General features: G+C 35.9%; 1 protein-coding gene across 1 annotated transcript in view; it reads left to right on the top strand.

The window, feature by feature from the left end:
* Nucleotides 1–24346, top strand: part of LOC110018649 (probable LRR receptor-like serine/threonine-protein kinase At1g67720) — a 51111-nt gene that overhangs the window by 7138 nt on the left and 19627 nt on the right. The window contains exon 2 of the mRNA XM_020716017.1: nt 15674–16205. Within this exon, the coding sequence (XP_020571676.1) occupies nt 15674–16205 (532 nt within the window). The remainder of the gene's footprint in view (nt 1–15673; nt 16206–24346) is intronic.

Raw genomic sequence — 24346 nt, 5'->3', positions numbered from 1 at the left:
AAGAAAACAGTAATCGACACAAATCCAGAAGAACACAGAGATTTAACGAGGTTCGGCAAAGATGCCTACGTCCTCGGGAGCAGAGCGGCGAGTTCCTTTCAATATTCAGAAAAGAGTTTACAAGAATAGAGGATACCTCCTGGGGTTACTAACAGGCCTATTTATAACCCCAGGAGTAAACCTAGGCACAATATGTAATTACAACATTACCCCTGTACCATACCGCGGGGCTTTGCCCCCGCACCCCAACCCACGTAACTTCCCAATTTGGACAGATTCTTCCGCTCCGCTCTGCTCCGCTTCGATCCAGCGTCTGTCCCGATATGGTATATGAGCCATACCATAACAAATACCATCATAGCAACTAAATCCAATAACATCTACTCATTTTATCTACCAAAATGGAAATATATGGCTTCTATAGTCGGCAAAATAACTGTAAGAAGAAACGCCCTTCATCTGATGGCACACCCAAAGAGATTTAGGTGACGGCTGCAAAGTGGTGGTCTTAGGTTAGAGGCGTTTGAGCTTGGTGTTTGGAAGGCTTTAATCCACAAGGTTGAAGCTTGAATCCCACGGGAAAGGTGCTTGTGTTGACTTGTTTTGGGCTTAGGTTTGGCTTTGGAGAGGGTTTTGAGTGGTTTTTGTTTGACTTTGAGTTTGGGTAAAAGTTTGAGTTAGATTTGGGGTTGGATTAGGGCTGAATTTGACTTTTGCATAATTTGTGTGTTGATTGGCTTGGAATGTGAATGTCCATGGTCATCAATTTGGGTTTGAATGTGGAATGATTTAAGCTTATTTTGGAGTTAATTTTAATCAAAGCTTTAAGGTGTGATTTTGAATTATTATTATTATTATTATTTTTGTTGATTTATGTAAATTTTAAGTTAGGTTTGATTGTTGAGTTTGGGGCAGGGTTTTGGAAGATTATTTAGGGAGTGAATATGGTAAGCATTTAGATTATGTGTAGTGTGTTTTGAGTTGGGATTTTACACTTGAGTTTTGAGTTTGATCTTATTAACCTTGGGATTGGATTAGGGGCCTTGATTATTGGATTTGACTTGAATTAAATTTTATGTTTCTTTGAGTTTGGAGTTTGTTTTGAATTTAAGTTTGATTTTATGATTTGATACATGCGGATATGAGATCAATTAAATTTAGATTTGAGTGTTTAGATTGGGCTTGAATTTGTGGTTCTTATTTATTTATTTTATTTTATGAAATTAATTATATCTTATGTTCATTTATTTTAAATTTATTTATGAGTTTTAGTTGATTAAATTGGTTTTCCCTTTGATTTCCATTGTTTATTATTATTATTTTCTTTTAAAGTTTATTTTTGAGTTTAGGCTTAATTATGTGCTCAATTTTTGTTTTATTGGGTTTGATTTCTTTTGATTTTGATTTTGCTCATTTTAATATGTTTTAAAGTTAACTCAACCATGGTTTAGGATGCACACAAGGTCGATTATGTTCATCACAAACCAAAGGAAGAGGTTAGGAAAGGATTTGGTTGGCCTTCCAGGATCCCCACTAAGTTGACTAAGCTAATGGATAGTTTTAACCATTGCAGTCCATGTGATGAACCAAGGGTTCAAAGAAATGTGTTTAAACCATGGAGTCAAGTTTCTAGACTCAATGAGTTACTTATAAGAAGGTTCAAAATCCTGTAGGTACTCAACCTTTAATTCTAATATTCTAGCTATAATCAACTCAACACCAAGTCATGGATCGATGATTAAAGCTAAATTTATCTTCAATTAAAGGGAGTGCGAATTTGACTTGAATTTCTAAATTTGGGTTTCAACCATCCATTAGGCTTCTAGGGCGGCCTCTGAGGAAGTTCTAAGGCTGGGTTCTTTGCTCTGAAGGAGTCCTCGTTAAAAGTGAGCTCAACAAGGTAGTTTTGCTGAAAGATTTCAATGCACTGGATGACATCATTTTCTAAGCATGATAAAGTACCTTTGATGCTAACTTTGTAGAAGTTCGAAATCAACTCTCATTGAGAGCACCAAAGAGAATAATTAGTATCAACTAAAGAGAAACAAAATTAATACCATGCACAAATATTATGAAGAACAATAAGAAAACTATAAAGATGGGTACAACAGGATGAATGTCGTTTGGTCAAGAACGACTTATGTATGTCCATGAAGCGAGGATAAAAGCACTTCCACAAAAAATTATATATGGAGGAGTATAAACAATGGAGTGGATGCCAATTTTTTTTTAGAAACCTGAAAAGCAAGAGATTGGAGAAGATGTCACTAAACTCTATATTAGTTTTTCTCTAGAGATAGCCAAGGAGAAGATAAATAATTCTTCTCATCTCACCAATTTTCCAATAATTACTATAAACCTCATTCTCCAACTGTGAAAATCCAATAATTACTATAGCCCTAACTGCTTGAACTCTAAAATAATAAATTAGTCTCAGAGTTTTTATGACTCGGTCTCATAAAAAAAATAAAGTGATATCTATGTGCAATATGTCTAAGTGTTTTGGATCTATTATATAAAGATTGATGATCTAATTGTGGTTATTATTTCTAGAGTTGAGGTTGGGAGGTTAAAGTAGCTAGAGACCCAAAGTAAATTTATAAAAATGCAATTAGGCTGGAGATGCATGCATCCAAATATTGTCCAATGAAAAAGAATTTGATGGTTAAATTGAAAAAAACAGAAAGGAAAATGTTATGATAAATGCTTGATAAAATTAGTAATGATAAATTACGAAATACTTATATTAGTGGAATGGTTAGAATGGTATCTAGTGAAGAGAGATATTTGAAACTAAATTTAGATGATTTGGACAGGAGCATTGAAGGATAAAAAGTGCATATGTTAGATGGGTAGATGAAATTAGTGCTAGAAGATTTTAAAGGGTTAGCATAAGGCTGCTATGCATATTTGTGGAAAACTGAGAAGGATTTCGGCTGCATGCTCGGGTGGATCAACCGGCTATCGTAGAATCATGGAGGATTTGATTGGGGACTACTTTGGAAACCCCTTGATTAGTTTTATTCCTATTTTGTTTCTTTATTTTATTTTAGATTTATTTAATTTCCTAATTTAGAGTTGATATATTTGGTAAGTTTGTAAATTGAGGGATTGTTTTCCCTATATATATATGTATCCTACATGCGAACAATAAAATTAAAGAATTATTCCTCTCTAAATTTGTTTTGTACATTGTATGAGAGCTCTTAATTCAAAACCTATCTGACTCTTGTCGCTGGTCCTTTTTCCCTTTTGCTGTTGGAATTCCCTACAGATAGTCAAAACGCCTCTCTTTGGGCCCCTTTGTTTCTGCGGCCTCCATCCTGGCTCCTCCCTATAGTGGTAATCCCCTCTTTTTTTCTCCACTACCAAAACTGCTTCATTTAGCCCAAATTCTCTACTCTAGGCCCTCATCCGGTCAGAGTTCTCACTGCAGCCCTCCTCTACATTCCTCTACCACCAATACTTCTTCCCGCAACCTGAATTCTCAGCTACAGGCCCACCTCTGCCGATATACTCTCCTGCAGGCCCGCCACAGAGCTTCTAATTGCAGCAGTTAGCACTATAATCTCGTAGATCGCTAGCCGCATGAAACCTCATTGCAGACCCATCTCCCTCCGTTTCCTTGCAGGATCTTGCAGTTGGATCTTGCAGTTTCATCATCTGACAACAAGTCCGAAGCAATGGATCTTGCTACTCCCTTCCTGTGATCCTCCCCAACCTATCCAATCAGTCTTTCAACGGATTACAAGAAGAAGCACAACAGCGACTGCCGTCAACTCTCTCCACTGTAGTCAACTAAAATCATCCCTAACTACTCGTAAGGTTGATGACCAAGTACGGGAGAAAGACACTAAGTTCTAATCCGGAGGTTAATTCTGAATCAAAGATCAAGTATTCTGTCCAAACGATTCATAAACTCTTAAACTTTATCACAAATTATAAACTTAATGATCATAACTCCTTTTAGTAGTTCCAATCCATGTTTATTTACATTTCTAGTAATTAAAAAGAGGAACATCTTACAGGAGATGTGAGTCTAATTTTGAATTGATTACTCAATTAGTGGAATAAATATAGGCCTTATAATAGGCATGAATTGATTACTCAATTAGTGGTCTTATAATAGGCATAAATGGATTGCACAATTAGTGGAATAAATATAGGTCTTAAAATAGACGTGAATTGATGACACTTAATGCCTACAATTCTCTTTTTCCTTTATTGTGTACGTTTTCTTTTTTTTCGGTATGCATTGATTAGTATAATTTGAGTGTTGTGCTGCAATGTTAGACACACTCCAAACTTGTATCCTTTCCCCTTTCAAAATAATACAAAGAGAATTCCCAAAAGTCTAGTCTCATTTTCTTTCAATTTTTTCTTTAGCGATCCATTAAATTGGAACCAACATTTGATATCAGAGCCAAGTTAGCCGAAGGACATGTCGTCACCAAGCAAAGCTATCATAGGAGATATGGCAGCAATGAAGATCGGGGGAAAAGGGACCCTAAAGCTCACTTATCCGTTACTCACGAAAAGTGACTAGTGACTACTCGGTGTGGGCGTTGAAGATGCGTGTGAACCTACAAGCTCAAGGAGTGTGGGACGCCGTGGAGCAAGATGAGGTCGAAGAGCGTAAGGATAGAATGACCCTCGCTGCCATCTATCAAGCGCTACCGGAGGACGTTCTTCTCATGGTGGCAGAGAAGGATTCCGCCAAGCAAGCATGGGAGACACTAAAGACGATGCATGTCGGCGTGGAGCGAGTCAAGGAGGCGAAAGTGCAGACCCTGAGGACTCACTTCGGGGTGATCCGCATGAAGGACGGAGAGATGGTGGACGATTTCACCATGAAATTGACGTTCATTGTGACAGACATCCGCTCGTTGGGAGAGAAGGTAGAGGAGATCTTTGTCGTCAAGAAGTTCTTTCGAGCCGTACCACAAAAATACATGCAGATCGTCACTGCGATTGAGCGATTCGGTGACCTCAAAAACATGACCGTCGAGGAGGTCGTCGGTCGTCTCAAAGTCCACGAAGAGAGACTTCGCGGCTACGGAGACCAAGAGGAGGAGAAGCACCTCTTGCTCACGCATGCATAATGGATGTCCCGAATGAAGAAAAACGGAGAAGCCGATTTTTCTTCCGGATCGTCGAGTAGCGACGACAATGGTGGAGATAGCCGAGGTCGTGGCAAAGGGCGGGGACGAGGGCAAGGTCGAGCGGAGAAGACTCACCTCGACAAGAAGACATCGAACCCCGCAAAGACAAGAGCACAGTGAAGGGTTACAATTATCAAAAGTACGGACACTACTCGTCCGAATGTCGTAGCAAGAAGGCCGAAGAGGAAGCGAACCTTATTAACCTCCATGACGAGGAGCCAACGTTGATGTTTGCCGAGGGAGTGGCGAATCCCTTGCCCGAAGACGAGGAGACAAACCTCGAAGAGTTCACACAAGAATCGTCCAAGGAGGAACCAGAGGGGGTGTTGCTCAATGAAGAAAAATTCAAGGCGAACCTCCTCGCAAGTGGCGAGGAGTATAATCACAGCGATGTATGATATCTTGACAATGGAGCAAGCAACTACATGACAGGCCATCAAGAGAAGTTCAATGAGCTCGACGAGAAGATCACCGGAAATGTGAAGTTCAGAGACGACTCACTCATCGAGATCAAGGGCCGAGGAACCATCCTGTTTATGTGCAAAAACGGCGATCAACGTCTAATGACCGAGGTATATTACATTTCGAAATTAAAAAAGTAATATCATAAGTCTTGGTCAGATGACAGAAGAAGGCAACATGATTACCTTAGTCGACTTGTTCTTGAAGATGTTCGACCGAAATGACGCCCTGCTAATGAAGGTGGAAAAATCGTCAAATCGGTTGTACAAGATTTCCCCCGAGACAAGCTAACCCGCTTCTCTATTAGCATCACTAGCAGATCCGGCTTGGTTATGACATGCGAGACTTGGGCATGTAAACTTTTATGCGCTCAAAATGATGGGAATGATGGGGATGGTCATAGGGTTGCCTAAGATCACACACCCCAACCAAGTGTGTGAGAGTTGCATGATTTCAAAGCAAACAAGACTGCCGTTTCCTGCCCAAGCCAACTTTCGAGCCGAGCACCCTCTACAACTTGTGCACGCGGATCTGTGTGGTCCGATCACCCCAACATCCCTCGCCGGTAACAAGTATTTCTTTTTACTTGTTGATGATTATAGTCGTTGGATGTGGGTGTATATGCTCAAAGAAAAAGGAGAAGTTTTTGAAACATTCAAGAAGTTCAAGAAGCTCGTGGAGAACACGTCAACACGTAAGTTGAAGACGTTACGAACTGATCGAGGTGGCGAGTTCACTTCCCAGAAATTCACAGAGTTCTGCAAAGAAGAGAGAGTCGAGCGTCATCTCACGACATCGTACACACCTCAACAAAATGGTGTGGTGGAGAGGAGAAATCACACCGTGATGGGCACCGCGAGAAGCTTGCTTAAGAGCATGCAAGTCCCGACAAGCCTCTGGGGAGAAGCGGTACGACATGCGGTGTATCTCTTGAACCGCTTGACAAAAAAGGTGCTAGGAGATTGTATCCCTTACCAAGCATGGTTCAGCAAGCGACCTCATTTGATGAGAGTGTTTGGATATACCGCACATGTGAAAGTTGCGGGTCCACATCTCAAGAAGCTCGATGATCGAAGTTAAGCAATGGTGTATCTTGACATCGAAGACTGAAGAAAGGCGCACAGATCTCTCGATCCACCACGCAGAAAAATTCTTGTGAGCAGAGACGCAGTGTTTGAAGAGGAGAAGAAGTGGGAATGTTGCAACGATGATGACGAGCTCGTACAAAATTCTATTGAGTTTGGAATTTTACAAGATGACGGAGAACTAGCGGGCTCAACCTCGCCAGTGACACAAGTGGTCACGCCGAACTCTCAACGACAACAAGAGAGCACGGGAGGATCTACATACAACCGAAGATGCTCCCAAGAAATTCCATTCACTTGCCGAGGTCTATGCGGAAGCTCCACTAGTAGAAATGGCTCTTGATGAATTGTTGTTGCTTACTACCGACGAGCCAACAACATATCACAAGGTGACAACCGAGGAGGCGTGGAATAAGGCCATTCAGAAAAAGCTCGAGTCCATCGAGAAGAACAAGACGTGGGAGCTCACCGACTTGCCACCCGGTCACAAGCTCATCGGCTTAAAATGGGTGTTCAAGTTGAAAAGAGACAGCGAATGCAACATCCTCAAGCACAAAGCAAGATTGGTGGCGAAAGGTTACGTGCAGAAGCAAGGAGTTGACTTCGAGGAATCCTTCGCACCGGTGGTGAGACTCGATACGGTCAGGTTAATTCTTGCCCTCGCAGCTCATAGTGGGTGGGAGATCCACCACTTAGACGTCAAGTTGGCGTTTCTCAATGGTGATATTGAAGAAGAAGTTTACGTCACCCAACCTGAAAGATTCATTGTCAAGAATGAAGAGCACAAGGTGTACAAGCTGTCCAAAGCTCTCTAAAGCAGCTGTCCAAAGCTCTCTACGGACTACGCCAAGCACTAAGGGCGTGGAACACTTGTCTTAACAAGAGAATGATGAGTTTAGGCTTCATGAAGTGTTCTCAAGAGCAGGTTATGCACACGAGGAATCACAGAACAACAGTACTCATCGTCGGCGTATACGTTGACGATTTGATCGTAGCAGGATCCAAAATTGATGGTGTTGAGACATTCAAGAAGTAAATGATGAAGAAGTTCGAGATGAGTGATCTTGGGCTACTCTCATACTACCTCGGTATCAAGGTGGACCAAAAGAAAGACCGCATCACAATGAAGCAATCGGCTTACGCAAAGAAGGTGTTGGAGCAGTTCAAGATGGTAGACTGCAACCCGAGCAAGTATCCAATGGAAACAAAGTTGCAGCTCGGAAAGGATGCGGAAAGAATCCTTGTGAATCCCACCAAGTATAGGCGTGCCATCGGGTGTCTCAGGTAGCTGACCCATACTCGACCCGATATCTCATACGCAGTTGGCATGGTGAGTCGTTACATGGAGCAGCCTGCCACTTTACACCAGCAGGCTGTGAAGCATATTCTTCGTTACATAAAGGGAACAATGAGCTACGGGATTCAATACAAAAGAGGACAAGGAGCTGAAGAACTCGTCGGTTTTACTGACAGTGATCTCGCCGGTGATATAGACGGCAGGAAAAGCACCAGAGGGATGACGTTTTATACGTTTTATCTCAATGGGAACCTAATCACTTGACAATCTCAGAAGTAGTGAACTCAACGAACTATTGCTCTATCATCCTGTGAGGCAGAGTTCATGGCAGCCACTGCTGCATCATGCCAAGCATTATGACTGAGAAGTTTGTTGAGCGAAGTGACCGGAAGCGAGCCAAAACTAGTAACTCTCTACGTCGACAATAAATCTGCAATAACATTGATAAATAACCCGGTGTTTCATGGACGCAAAAAGCACATCGACACTCGCTTCCACTTTATTCGCGAGTGTGTCGAGAATCAACGGATCGTCGTGGAATTTGTAAGCACCGGAGAGCAACGTGCGGATATTCTCACCAAGGCTCTTGCAAGAGTCAAATTCGCAAAAATGCGAGAGCTGCTTGGCGTAAACAACTTCGAACCAAATCAAAATTACGGGGAAGATTGTGATTCTAATCTTGAATTGATTACACAATTAGTGGAATAAATATAAGCCTTATAATAGTCATGAATTGATTACTCAATTAGTGGTCTTATAATAATCATGAATGGATTGCACAATTAGTGGAATAAATTTAAGTTTTAAAATAGACTTGAATTGATGACACTTAATGCCTACAATTCTCTTTGCCTTTATTGTGTACGTTTTTTTTTTCAGTATGCATTGGTTAGTATAAATTAGGTGTTGTGCTGCAATGTAAGACACACTTCAAACTTGTATCATTTTCTCTTTCAAAATAATACAAAGAGAGTTCCCGAAAGTCTAGTCTCATTTTCTTTCAATTTGTCCTTCAGCGATCCATTAAATTGGAACCAACAGGAGAAAACACAATTCCTGAGATCACTGATCCCAACCATCGCTCATGGAAGAATCGAGATTATATGATTATGTATTTGCTAGTTAACTCAACAACCGCTAAAGTGGGAGAAAATTTTCTGCTTTGAAAAACTATCTAGGAAATTTGGGAGGATGCAAGAGGAGCATATTCCAAAACTGAGAACATTATAAAGTTATTTGAGATCGAAACTAAGCTTCATGATCTTTATCAAAGAGAGCTAGGTTTCAACCAATACTTCAACATCTTGACAAAGTATTAGGTATGATTGAATATCTTTGAGATACATGTGGAAATGTCTACATGATGTTTTGATTTCTAAATTTATCATCGAGAAGTAGAGAACTATCAAATTCTTATTGGGCTAACTCAGGAATTGGATGAGATGAGATGGGGGATCATGGGAACAAAGCCTCTTCCATCTATCTGTAAAGCCTTTGCTAAAGATAGGAGATAAGAGAGCAGAAAGAAGCTGATGTTGATTAGAAATGGTGGTTCATCATGTACTGAAAGCTCGGCCCGGTTCACTCAAAATTTCTTCCATGACTTAAAGCACAAGAAGAATCATCGTGCATGTGACTATTTCATGAAGATTAGGCATATCAAGGACAAATGCTGGAAAGTTCATGAAAATCTGTAGGCTGAACACCTGGATAGGAAAAGAAAGATCAGGAGAAAAAGATTAATGTTGCTACCACATCTAAAGGGTCTGCTGAACCATCCACCAAAGAACAGCTTGAAGTATTGAAAAAATGCCTTGGAGGCAATTCAAAGCGGTACACTGATCTTGTGATGCATATCATTTGTTTATCATTCTTACTGCAACATATCATATCAATCAAATGCCTAACTTGATTCTTAACTTCAAAACATTTCTTCACTTTTTATGGTTATCATTCCTCACATCAGAGTTTTTTTTCTACTATACTAAAAAGCTTTGGATGCATATCATTTGTTTAGGTACATTCCCATAATCACACAAAATTTGACCCTAAAACTATGTAGTGTATTTTTCTTCGATATGCCACCAACAAAAAAAAGTATAAGTGCTGCTCTCATGTCACAAGAAAATAATACAACTTCGTGGATGCCTCATTTTTTGAAAATCAGTCATAGTATCCCAAATCAGATGTTAAAGTGGCGAGTACTTTTGAGATGCACTTGATGTCACCTATGCAGTTTCACCACTTACTCCACCTAGCCCTCCTATCCTAGTTGAAGATGTCCAACCAATATAACATGAACTTTCGAACAAAGAACTTCGTGCACACAAGAAGAAAAAAATATTGAGCAGGTGAAAGAAAATTTGCAAGGACATAACTACTCAAACTGAAACCTGATTCCGCATTCACCTAAAATTTTGGGTAAGGAGTCTAGTTCTCGTGAGTTATCCCTCCCCCTTCTCTTCTAATGTTGGTGACAAGAAAAGTTGTATTCGATATTCAATTCAAAAGTATGCAGCTTATGAGAAGTTATTCTCATCCTACAAAGTTTTTATTTCTAATCTTGGTAGTATTCATATTCTTAAATCTTTTCAAGAATGGCCTGTTTGGAATAATTTTTTGTTTTAGAAAAAAAAGTTAAAAAAAAACAAATAAAAAAATACAGTTTGTACATTTTTTTAATCTATTATTTTAAATTTGTTTTTAGATGCAAGTGAGATGTTTTCGAAACACAGAAAACATGTGAAACACGTTTTCTTTGTTTTGAAAACAACCAAAATACGTTAGGCCTAAATAATTTCAATTAGAAATTTAATTAATTAACTTGATTAACTTAATAATTATAAATTCATTAATTATTTAATTTCAAGTAATAATTTAATTAGTTACTTAATAATTATAAAATTTTAATAATAAATCAACTTAATTAACTTATAATTCAAATAAAATATTAATCATTTAATTAAATAACTTAATATTTATAATTTAATTACTTAATTAACTTAATAAAATATTAATAATTTATTTAATTAACAATAACTATAAAATTTAATCAATTAACTTAATAGTTATAAAATTTAATTTATTAATAATTTTAATTAATAATTTAATTCATTAGCGTAATTAACTTAATAATTATAAATTTTTTAATTATTTAATTTTAATTAATAATTGTAAAATTTAATTAAAATATTTATTTTAATTATTAATTTATTTAATTAACTTACTAATTATAAACTTATTAATTATTTAATTTCAATTAATAATTTAATTAATTATCTTAGTAATTATAAAATTTTAATAAAAAATATACTTAATTAACTTAATAATTAATCAATTAATAATTTAAATAAAATATTAATCATTTAATTAATTAACTAATAATTATAATTTAATTAATTAATTAACTTAGTAAATATTTATAAATTTATTAACTAACTTAATAATTTTAAAATTTAATTAATTAAATTAATGTAGATTAAATTAATTAATTTATAATTTAATTAACTTACTAATTATAGACTTAATAAATATAAAATTTTAATAATAAATTTACTTATTTTTTTTAAAAGTATAGTATTTTATTTTAGAAAAAAAAAAACGCAATTAAACATGTTTTGTATTTTTTTTTTTTAAACATATAAATCATAATAGTACTAAACACATTTTCTAAAAATAAAAAACAAAAAAAAATAAAAATGAAACATACTAAAACCAGAAATAAAAGCAAAAAATAGAAAGTGATCCCAAACAGAGCCGAAGCTTTTGAAAATCTAGAATAGAGGAAGGCAGCTAAAGAGGAGATTTGAGCATTATAGCATAATCACGCATGAATTCTTACTATACTCCTGCTGGATTAGAAGTTGGTTGGGTGCAAATAGGTATTCAACATTAAATACAAAGATGATGGGGGTATTGCGAGATTCAAAGCCTGAGTTGTTACAAAATATTTTACTTAAGCATATGAGATCGACTATCAGAAGATCTTTGCATCAATTGTCAAACTTAATATTATCGAAGTTTTCCTTTCAGCGCCAGCTAATAAAGAATGAAGACTGCATCAACCTGACAAAAAATTATCTTCTTGATTATGACTCTAGAAGAAGTTTATATTGAGATACCACCAGAATTTGAGATTGATTATAACAAATACCTAGCATGCAAACTTAGAAACTCTCTTTGTGGGTTTAAGCAATCACGAAGAGTGTGGCTTGAAAACTTTTAAAAACTATGAGATCTAATGGGTATTCACAATATCAAGTTGATCATACTCTGTTCGTAAAACACACTCAAGGAGGTAATGAATGATATGTGATATGATTTTTACTGGTGTTGATGAAAAATAGATTCTCAAGATCAAATAAGTGCTCGTCATTGAGTTTGAAATCAAGGACGTAGGAACCATGAGATATTTTTTAGGTATGAAGGTAGTAGGGGTCCACGAAAGACATCATTACATCACAGAGGAAATACATCTTAGATTTACTATAAGAGATGGGTGACCGCTAGTTACTCTACGGTATACCTAGTGATATTGAGATGAAATATTATATTTAAAATCATTTTTATAAATTATATCGCAAAACTTATCACGGTTAAATACTACTAATTAGGTATAAACGCTAGTATACGTATCGATTAAGTAGTATAAAATTTTCTTTAAATCTAGAATAATGAACCCACATGGAAAGCTGTTAATTTTAAATGACTTCAGAGAAGTTCTAGCCGGTTTCAAAAAGTCTTAGCTTGGAAATTTAGTTTATGTAAAATGTGTTAGGGGATCCAACTAAATTACTTCTCTTCTAAGTTCCTAATACACTAAATACACTAAGCTAAATGAAGTAGAAAGTTCAAGCTAATTCGAGTTTCTCCCACCTTGTAATGAAACTAGTAGCTAGTGCAGGTGTAAATTAACTAGAATTTTTAAATAAACATGTGACAAATAGGAGCTTATATCTTTTTTGCCCTCTTATGAGTGCATAAATAAGTTGGGTAAACCTAGTTTCAATTCCTTAAACCCTAGATTACATTGGTTATCATTTTAGCCTATCACCCTAGAGTCACCAAATCATGCTCTCAATTTGGCTAATCTAGCTTTAATTCATTAAATCCTAGATCAAATTGGTTAGTATTCTAGCCTGTCACCCTAGAGTCCCCACCCATTACAATTCATATTCCTATCTATTTGCACTAATCTAAAGACTACTTTTTTTTCACTCTATAGGTTAGCGTGGTATTCACTAGTTTGAAGCTATAGCCCTCCCGGATCATTAGAGGTTCAAAACGTATTTTAACATCACAAATGACCAATTTGCAAAATAAATTAAGTACATATGAAATACCATAACATTCCATAAAGTAACATGATTCTACTTTAATTTAAACCCTACACATGCTACTAATCCATTACAAGAGGAAGGTGAAAGGAAATTACTCAAATTACATGAAGAAAACAACAAGACACATCATCTTATAACACATCAAATTCAAATACTATGAAATAATTTATACAACACAATGTAAACACAATGTACTTATCTTCTTCCCCGAGAAATGACAAACTCCACCCTAAAGTGTTCTTGCAATCTTACAACACTTCCTTTCACCTCTCCCGGATATCAAAGTAGAATACAAGAAAGAAAAAAAATATCTCACTTTTCTTCAATTCCCTGTAGTGCTCTATGCTTCCTTGACTTTTCTAATCTCTCCCTTTTGTTTCTGCCATCAATCCCCCATGAAAAACCTCAAAATCATGTGAAAAACTGTTCAGACAGTTCTGGCGTCTGGGCGCCCAACTGTTGCGCCTAGGCGCCACTTCCTCTATCAGTTGGCATTTTAAACTGGTGCTTAGACACCAGTATGCGACGCTTAAGCCTTCAAGTCTCTGGATTTGGCGTCTAAGCGCCAGTTCAGAGGTCAGCCACTTGCTTCAATTCACTCTGTTTAGCTCCTTTTTCGCTACAATTCGTTCCATTTCTTCATTTGTTATATCTGCAATCAAAACATAAAAATACTTTCCTTTAAAGTACAATTTCATTCAAAAATATGTGCTAAATGTAAAGGAAGTAAATATGCTAAAAGACATATCAATAGGGATGATTGGATGCAAGCATGCTGATGCTTTAATGGATCTAAATGATGAGTCAAATAGGGGAGAAGAAAGTGTCTATGTGGATAAGGAAAGCTAAAAAATTGGTAGGAAAAATTGTCTACCTATCATATACGAGGCCAAGTATTGCATACTAGATCAACATTGGGAGCCAACACATGAATAATCCAAATGAAGAGCATTTGAAGATGGTGTATAAGATTCTGAGGTTTCTTAAGGAGTCTCTTGATTAAAGATTATTTTTTGAGAAAATTAAAAATAAAGAGGTAGAAGTCTGTACTGATGCAAATTTAGTTTGAGAAGTAAAAAGCAAGGTGTTGTTTCTAAGAAGCAATGCAGAATCAGAGTATGGGGCTCTCTTCTTGGGAGTCTGTGAATGAATCCTAATTGATAAATTATTAAAGGAATTAAGGTGTACCTTTAATAGGCATATATAGATGTTTTTTTGATAGTCAAACAGTTATCAGTATTGTCAAGGATTCCGTGCATTATGACAAAACCAAAGATATTGAATTTGATACACTTCATTTTTGTAAAGGTTAATGGGGAAATTATGCAATTAAGCTTCATTCAGACACATCAACAAGATATTAATATCTTTACCAAAACACTTACTTTAAACAACTTATCAGAGTTTAATTCCGACCTTGGTCTCTATAACATATACAATCCGACTTGAAGGAGAGTTTGGAAAACTAAGGATTTCGACTGCATGCTAGGGTGGGTCAGCCTACTATCATAGAAATCATGGAGAATTTGATTGTTGGAAACCCCTTAATTAGTTTTATGCTCTTCCTTTTTTTGTTTCTCTATTTTTTATTTCAGATTTATTTCATTTCCTAATTTAGAGTAGATATATTTGGTAAGCTCGTAAATTATGAGGGATTGTTTTCCCTATATATATGTACCCTACATGTGAATAATAAGACTAAGGAATTATTTTCTCCAAACTTGTTTCCTACAATATGTGTATTTGCAATGAATTGAACCCAAAGTGTCGCTAGGTAAAAAAAAAAAAATTATCAGCCTTTGTTAGTTTGTGAGATGTTTCTCCCCTTTTCATCATTTTCTACAAATTTCTTGAACAAGATGGTATAGTACACCTTTTCTTTATGATTTGCAAATTGCCATTGTCTTTTTTATTAACATTTGTTGTTGTTGGTATTTTAATTTTGGTCTTCCATGATAAAATTTTTCTGATAACATAGTCGGAAATTATAACACATGATAAGATTATTACCTGTGTTTGTTAGGTGATTTTACTCCCGTACGTTTCTTCTCTCAAGTCTTGCATATAGGTTGGAGTTTCTTCTTATGGGGAAAAGTAGTAATCTATTGAATCATGAGAAGGGGTGATGTAATCCACTCTTCATACGGAAAACCAAAACATTTACCATCCAAATAATAAAATTTAGGCCCACTTTATTAGACGACATTTATGGGTCTATATAAAATAATGCTAGTCCAGTTTAAGAAAGTTGTGTCCTTAGGTAAGCCAAAAAATATGAAGCTACTTTGTTTGCTAATTTGTTTTTTGTTCCTCCTATTTGGAAAGCAGGTTTTTTGAGTTTGGATTGTGGAGGAACAGAGAATCACACAGATTCTCTAGGTCTCTTATGGACTCCTGATGATCAAAATACCTTTGGTGGAACTTCTTTCATATCTACTCCCAATGAGGCTCGGAAGCAATACACGACAGTGCGATACTTCCCTGCAGATGATAATAAATACTGTTTTACATTACAGGTTGAGAATAGAACTCGTTACCTCGTTAGAGCTACCTTTTTGTATGGAAATTTTGGTACAAGTGATGCCTATCCTAAATTCGATCTTTCTCTTGAAGCTTCATATTGGTCAACAATTGTTATATCTGATGAAAATACCATTGAAATTGAGGAGTTAATTTTTCTGGCTACATTGCCTACAGTGAGTGTTTGTTTATCCAATGCTACAACTGGGCAACCATTTATTTCAACACTTGAGCTTCGGCAGTTCAACGGGTCACTGTATTTCACAATATTTGAAACTCAGTATTTTCTAAGTCTTTCTGCAAGAATAAATTTTGGTGCTGAGAGCAATGATTCAGTCAGGTGTGGTTATTTTAAACAAGAGATTTTTTTTTCCATCAATTTACATTATACTCTTATTTCATTGCTTAGTATTATTATTTATGCTCTAATTTGTGGTTCTTCATGTCTCTTAATGGAGTTTTACATGCTAATTTTATGCTTGCACCTCTCAAAGGTTGCAAGTGAACCAATGTATCTGATGAATGATCTAAACTCTACTCGATTAATACTCTTTCAAAATTGTTTAAGCTTTCAAAATTGTTTAAGTTATAAATTAAAAAAATCAAGCTTACACACTTTTCAACTCATTTGTTTATGTTTATAAACAAAGTTAATTGTTGTTCAACAAGGAATCTTTTAGAGGATTGACATCAAGCTCAATCATAACTTGTATATATTTAATAAAAAGTCATGTGTGGTTATTTTAAGCAAAAGATTTTTTTTTTGGTCATCAATTTACATTATACTCTTATTTCATTTGCTAAGCAGTCTTTATGCTCTAATTTGTGGCTCTTGAAGTTTTTAGATATCTCTCAATGGATTTTTACGAACTTATTGTATGCTTGCACCTTTCAAAGGTTGCAAGTGAACCGATGTATTTGATGAATGACCTAAACTCTTCTAGATTAATACACTTTCAAAGTTGTTCAATTTATAAATTAAATAAGTTTAATCTTCTTTTTTAACTCTTAAGACTAAATAAATTAAACTTAAACACTTTTCAACTCATTTGTTTATGTTTATAAACAAATTCAACAAGGAATTTTTGAGAGAATTGATATTTAATTAATTTAATTATTTATTTATTAGTCATATATTATATATTTATTTATTAGTTTAGGCTATTTTCTCATATCTCATCTTTTATTTTTGTAATTATGCTTCTTTTTCTACCTTTTCTGTTTTGGTACTTTAGGTCTCTCCCATCGCTTGAGGTTGCTTGCTTAGGAGGGTACATTGAGGGCTTGATTCATATTAAGCGTTTGTCTGCAAGATATACACATTTTATTTTCTCCTCCATCTTAGTACTCTTATTTATAAATAGGTGAGCCGCTCATAATCATGTCATTATAAACTTACCAAATATTTTTAGTCTAAATTAGGAAAGGAAGTAATTCTAAAATGAAAAATAAAGAAACATAAAATATGAAGAAAATAAAACTAAAAACATGTTTCCAACTATATCCCCATTCAAATCTTTCCACGATTTTATGAAGTAGCCGACTGGCCCACCATGAAGAAGAGTCGAACTATTCAGCTTTCCACACTCCCCTTCAAATGAGTTGCAATTGTTGTAGAGGTCAAGCTTGGTATTGAACTTTAAGAAGGTGCTTTAAGGAAGAGCTTTGGTGAAAACATCAACCACTTGTTGGTGTATCAGGATGTAACTTAGTTGTATAGTTCCACGATGAACCTTTTCAGAGATAAAATGCTTGTCAATTCGGTGGAGAATATCATATTCACTTATATTCACTTATTTTCGCTAATCAAATTACACCTCTTCTCCTTATCAAGTAAGGAACGACTAGGACAAACTTAATTACAGTCATTTCAATTTACCAAAGATAAACTAACTCAAGAATAAAAGAAATATGACATAACAAAAAGAGAATAACATAATATGGGAAACTCATAATTCCACAATCTCTCTCAAGCTAGGCCATAGATGGGGTAAAGGCAGATGTTGTAAAAGCCCATGCTTGGTATTCAAACCAGTGAAATTGCCTAGAGGTAGAGATTTAGTAAAAAGATCAACAACTTGAAGATGAGCCCGAATCTAGATTAAATGAATAATGTTTTCATTGACCTTTTTAGAGATAAAATGTTTAGTAATCCCAATGTGCTTGGTCCTCTCATGATGCATAGGATTTCTTTCAATACTAATGGGAGTTTGGCTATCACAAAACATTTTTATGGGATTGACTGTGGAGTATCCCTACTCACTTAGTAACATTTGAATTTACATTCCTGAACAAATTCCCAAAGCAAGTGCGCACTCAGATTCTGCACTACTTCTAGAGGCCGCTGCTTGCTTTTTGCTCCTATAGGTGACAATATTTCCCCAGACATAGGAAAAATACCTAAAAGTGGACCTTATGTCGCGAGTTCTCCTGCCCAACTAGTATCAGTATAAACCTCTACCTCCCTATTGTCAAATTTATTAAACAATAACTCTGTGTCAGGGGCTTCTTAAGAAATCTCAATATTTTGTAAACCATCTTCAAATGTTCATCATTCTGACTATTAATATGTTGCCTTATAATGTTGATAGAGTAAGTGATATCAGTCTGACAGGTAGATAAGCTTTGCCACAAATCTCTGGTATCCACATTTTTTCACTGGTGTTTTTTGTTACCCCGAATGTAACCTTTTGTTGAAGTTCATAGGTGTCTCATCAAGTTTGCTTCCCAGCATTCCTATCTCTTTTAGTAGATCTAGGATGTACTTTTTTGGGATATTATAATACCCTTCTTAAACATGATCACTTTCATGCCTAGAAAGTATCTTAACGCTCATAGATTCTTAATTTCAAATTTAGTGGCAAGAACTTCATTGTTCCTCCCAATCTTTTTTTCATCATCATCTAGGAAGGCATCTACATAGACAATGAGTATAGCCTTCTTACCTCCCTGTGTATGTTTTATGAACAGTATTGCTCCGCTTGACATTTGATATATCCATTATATTTCATAGTATTGACAAACTTGTCAAACCAAGCCCTTGGAGATTATTTAAGACCATAAAGTGATTTTTTTAGTTTACAAATTAGATGTTTATTTGAGTCATTTTTTATTCATAGTGGGATTTCCATATCACTTCTTTCTCATGGTCTCTATTCAGAAATGCATTCTTGATATCAAGTTGATGCAATTTTTTTTCTTTTGTCTGTGTTAAGGAAAGAAGAACTCTTAACTGTACTTAACATGGCCGTTGGAGCAAATTATCTCTTGATAGTCTATTTCATGAGGCTGGATTAAACCTTTGGCCACCAACCTAGCCTCAAACCTCTCAATGTTCCCATCTACTTTGTACTTGACATTGAAGATGCATTTGCATCCAATAAGTCTTTTATCTAGAAGAAGCCTTGTAAAGATCAATGTGTTATTTAGATCAAGTGCTTGGATCTCCTCCTTAATGGTTTTTTTTTTAATTCTTAACTCTAAAGTGCTTCATGAATAGACTTGGGTATTTGCACACTATCAAGATTAGATATAAAAGCTTTATAAGTTGATGATAACTTCTTATAGGCAACATAATTCTGGATAAGATAATTTGTGCAACTTTTTTATTCTCCTCTATTGGATTCCACCTCTCTTGGAACTTCAGAGATGTGTGAATTTAGATTTGATTGTGAATAGCCTTGTTGGTGCATCTTGTCTTTATCTAGCTCATTGGATTTCTTTCTTCTAGTATACATACAAAATTTCTTGTTGTCAATCTTAGGTTGGTTGTTCTCAACTGGTGAAACTTGGAAGATAGGATGGTTAGATGGAAAAAGAATATATTATAATGACTATAGATCAGTGTGGGTATCTAAAGTAGTGCCCAAGTTTGATATTCACTTGGACTCTGTCCCTGAATATCAGATCTGGCGTAGTAGAATTGGTTTTCAATGAAGGTAACTTTCATAGAGTTATAATATTTAACAGGAGAATCACACTTATACCCTTTTTGCTAGAAGCATACCCAAGGAAAATAAATTTGATGGATCTTGGGTCAAGCTTTGTGCGGTTTGATTAGTGAATGTGAGCAAAAGTGAACCAAATATTTTTAGAGGAAGATTGAATGAGAATGCTCTGACTTGAGAGTATTTTTCCAACATAATCTTGAGAGGAGCTTTAAATTGAAAAACCCTACTTGACATTCTATTAATGAGGTGGGTGGCTGTGCGCACGTTGTTGACCTCATTTTGAGGTCTTTCATTCTCTAGATATCTTAGGATCTAGCCTTATGATTTCCTTATTTTGACTCCCTTAGAGGGCTAAGCTGGGACCTACACCCCTTAGAAATTCAAGCTATTTCTTCGCTCCTTGAAGTTCCATATGAAGGGTTTATAATCTTTGACATCCAGTTGAGTCGATGAAAGCCGACATATTGAAACTCTTATTGAGCTCCTATAGAAATTTGAAAGACATAGGTGGACACCGTGGCGTGTGCGATGTTTGACTTGCCACTGCGAGCGATGTGTTTGACTTTGGTCATCGTTTATGTGAGGACCGGTCATAATATATTCGTTGAACGGCTCTGATCGGGTCAAAATAATTTCATTTATCGCGTCGCGCACGAGTCGAAGTTAATTCGACGCGATCGTCAACGAATTTGTCTGGATGACTCCGGATGATGAAATAGACCGCGCCGTCGCGTTCGGAATGTCAATTTTAGCTAGGGAGGACACCCATTTTGTTGGGGCACCGCGCACGAATGAATTGCACAAAATTTGATATTGAATTGCACAAAATTTGATATTTTTGCACAAAATTTGATATTTTCTTTCAAAAAAAAATCTTTTTAAATTAAAAGGTTTTTTTTTAAATCCTAAATCTAAACTCTCCCTCACATACACTCCCTTCCTCTTTTTGGGACTGAATCGTGCCCTAGCTTCTTTCTCTCGGTCGAGCAACAATGCTTCTTCCGGTTTCTCCGATTTTTCCCTTCCCCTCCGGCGTTGGCTTACCTTCTCCGGTCATAACTGCCGGTTACTTTCTTGTAACGGCCTCTCCAGCTCATGAGTCTCATTCTTGGATTCACATGGGCCCTCCTTGCCGTGAGCTCCTTCCCCTTTGCTCGGCTATAAATACCCCTTTAAGGGAGCATTTGAGAGCGACAATTTTTTTTTTGAAATTTTGGAGGAACTTCTGCTGGAAGCTTTTCTCTCGTGACTTCTCTTTGCTATTTTCATTTCTTGAATTAGCAAGAAACCCAGATCAGATTTCAGAGCTAATTATTCCTGATCATGGCTTTGATAGATGGATATTACAGTCACATTATTTTATTGCCCCATTCGAATACATGTAGCATGCTTATCTCTCGGTTTTGATCGATAGATTGAAGGGTAAACTTCTGCTACTTTTATTATCTTATTTGAATACATATTAGTTTGATTTGAACATATTTCTAGAGTTGTAGTTCTCGATCTTCTTGCTGTCTTGTTTGAATGCATGTATTGGATCTTGTTTTGGCTTTCTTTTGAATAGCTAATTGGAGTTGTAGTTTTTTTTTTACTCATATTGTTGCCTTATTCGAAGAGAAACATTAGAAATTCATTGTTAGTTTTGATCAATTATAATATGGGATTTGAGTCTTGTTCTTGATACTCCTATTCGAAGAAATGTATTGTAGCTCCTTTTGGCTTTGAAAATTTATGAAGAGCTGTGGTTTTCCTCCTCTTTTGCTGCTGCTATGCAAATAAATATGTTGGAGATTCGTTCCATGGTTTCGATTAACGGTTTGGGGCTGATATTTCTGTTTTCTTCGTTGCCCCTCATTTAAATAAATGTTTAGAGGTTGTTTTGGTCTCGAACATATTTGGAGCTATGGTGTTCTGCTCCTCTTTTTGCTGCCTTATTCAAGTATATGTTGGATATAATATTGTTTGGCTTTGGGAAAATTGTTTGGAGTTTTAGTTCTTACTCTACCTCCTTATTCGAACATATTGTGGCCTTTAAATGCTGTTTGGGGGGCTGTAACTTTGCTTCCTTGGTTGTCTCGTTTGAACACATATATTGAGAATATCTTTTGGGTTTGGGGAATTAACTTTGGAACTTGGTTTTGGTTCTTTTGATGATTTAGTTTGACCCCTTATGCTATGTTTAGCTTTGCCTTATTTGTGGTTCAGCTTTTAGCAATTTACCGAGCTTGGTTTTATTTCTTAATGGCTTAATTTTGGCCCTTCTTTGGGCTCGGTTCTACTGAATAGTGGCTTGGGTTTTGTCCCTTGTCGAGTTTGGTTCTGTTGGCACAGTTTTAGCCTTCCTTCGGTTTTGTTCAATATGTGGCTTGGGTTTTGTCCCTTGCCGAGCTCAGTTCTGTTCTTTAATATTGGCACTTACATGGCTCAATTTTAAGCCCTCGTAGGGCTCGGTTTATTCATTAACGGTTTGGGTTTTGTCCCTTTGCCAAGCTGAAGTTTATTTAATGATGTCTTGGGTTTTATACTCCTCGCTGAATCGAATTTTGTTCAATGATATTTGCTTTAGCTCCTTTCTGGATTCAATTTCTCTTACTTTTTGGAGATTAAATGATATAAATATGGATTTATTACCTTTCTTCAGCAGGTATTGAATTTAATAGCTTTGTCGGGATATTAAAATGGAATTTTGAGAATTACATGATTTGAAAATTTAGAGGAATGTTTGTTTAATCTTTAGAGTATTGCTAGAATTGGCTTTTTGGTTATATAAATTGCATGGACTTGACTTTGACAATATGTGAAAATGAGAACTCACTCTTCTTTGAAAAAGTTAGTAAAACCTGTTATGATCACATATATAGACTTAGAATTTAAGCCTAGAAATGAAAGATGGATGTTATGGAAATATTCAGATGTTCATGTTCTTTAATCTCTTGATATAAAAAAATCTAAAATCTCTAGGGATGAGCATATGAAATATCGAGGTGGCCTATTAGTTCGAGACGAGGAGTAACAGACATTGATGCAAAGAACCATTTGACAGTTTTGTTTATAGTTGAAATATAAAATCAACACTCAACTAATGCGATGACCTTTCACTTTCTTAAGTCGTCGGCAACCTTAACCCTCCTCAAAAGGTCTGGGAAATGGTACTTAGAAAGAACATATACACAACAAACCATTCCACGGGTACTACACTTACATAATGATAAGCACCACATCATAGACATTATGCACTGACCAATATCTATAGATATACCTGTTAACACTCACATACACACTACACATTTCATACATCATGTCTTTTACACACTGTCTTTCATACACTATGACTCTCATGTACTATACATTTCATACACCACATAAGAGATACATTATATATTTTGACAAGTTCATGCATTACACCGCGAATATCATAATACACCTCAGGTATTATACAACGAACACCACACACTACACCCTGCACGACAGATACTACATATCACTTATATGTGCATTACACTTCGATGAGTTCAGATACTACATATCACGTATAGATGCACTACACTTTGATGAGTTCATATACTACTCCGTATACTTATTCGCTAAACGATAGGGTTTAGGGTTGCCTGACTATAGAGGTGATTTGTTGGTGACCTCTAGTTGATGTTGATAGGTTGACTTTGATGTTGATATTGATGTTGATAGGTTGACTTTAATATATCAGTAGTCTGGGGGATCGAGGGAATAAAAAGGGGTCTAGTTTGAGCCTATCCCCAAATTGAAATCTAATATCCCATCTTGAGACTTTCATGTGCTCATCATTTAACTTCTCTTTTATAATCTGCAAATGTTTACCTAACATCTCTTTATCATGCAATTGTAATGTGTTTTGTAGCATCGCCAGACTTAATCAGGTACATTTAGTTGTTTCAGTTTTGTTTTTGCATTGCATATTTCTTTTTTTACTGCATAGTCTTTCCTTTTCTTTCTATTTACTTTATTTTCATAGTTTTCCTTCAGTCTTTTCCTGTTACAATACTTTACTATACAGTTGTTCCTTTTCTGTACTGCATCGTACTATAGACATTCATCTGTATTCAAACTTTTAAATATTATTTTCCTAGCATATTCATACAATCCATTAGGATAGGTCGTTCAAGGCATGATTTTTTTTTTCTTTATCCCTCTTCTCGGAACGAGACGACGACGTGGTCGGTTGACGATTCGTCTCCGGGCAGCGGTCGAGGTAACAACAGAAGACGGCATGAGGTACTCCAACCGAGCTTTGCTAGATTTAAATAACATACCTATAGGACGTCGAGGTTGTTCGTCTAGTACGACGTAAATCCTCACACTATCTTTTAAGACTTTTTTTACGATTTTATATCTATGATATAAGCGCTAAACTTTTTAGGATTTCGAGGTTGTCGTTTGGTACGACATAAATCATCATATTTTCTCGGGATATTTGCATATGACATGCAGATATAATCCCCGAACATCTAAATAATTTGCAGGACTGAAACATCAAATAATTTCTCTTTCAAAG

This window comes from Phalaenopsis equestris, unplaced genomic scaffold (genome assembly GCF_001263595.1).
Source record: "Phalaenopsis equestris unplaced genomic scaffold, ASM126359v1 Scaffold000030, whole genome shotgun sequence".
NCBI lineage: Eukaryota > Viridiplantae > Streptophyta > Magnoliopsida > Asparagales > Orchidaceae > Phalaenopsis > Phalaenopsis equestris.
This window is presented reverse-complemented; position numbering and strand designations above follow the sequence as displayed.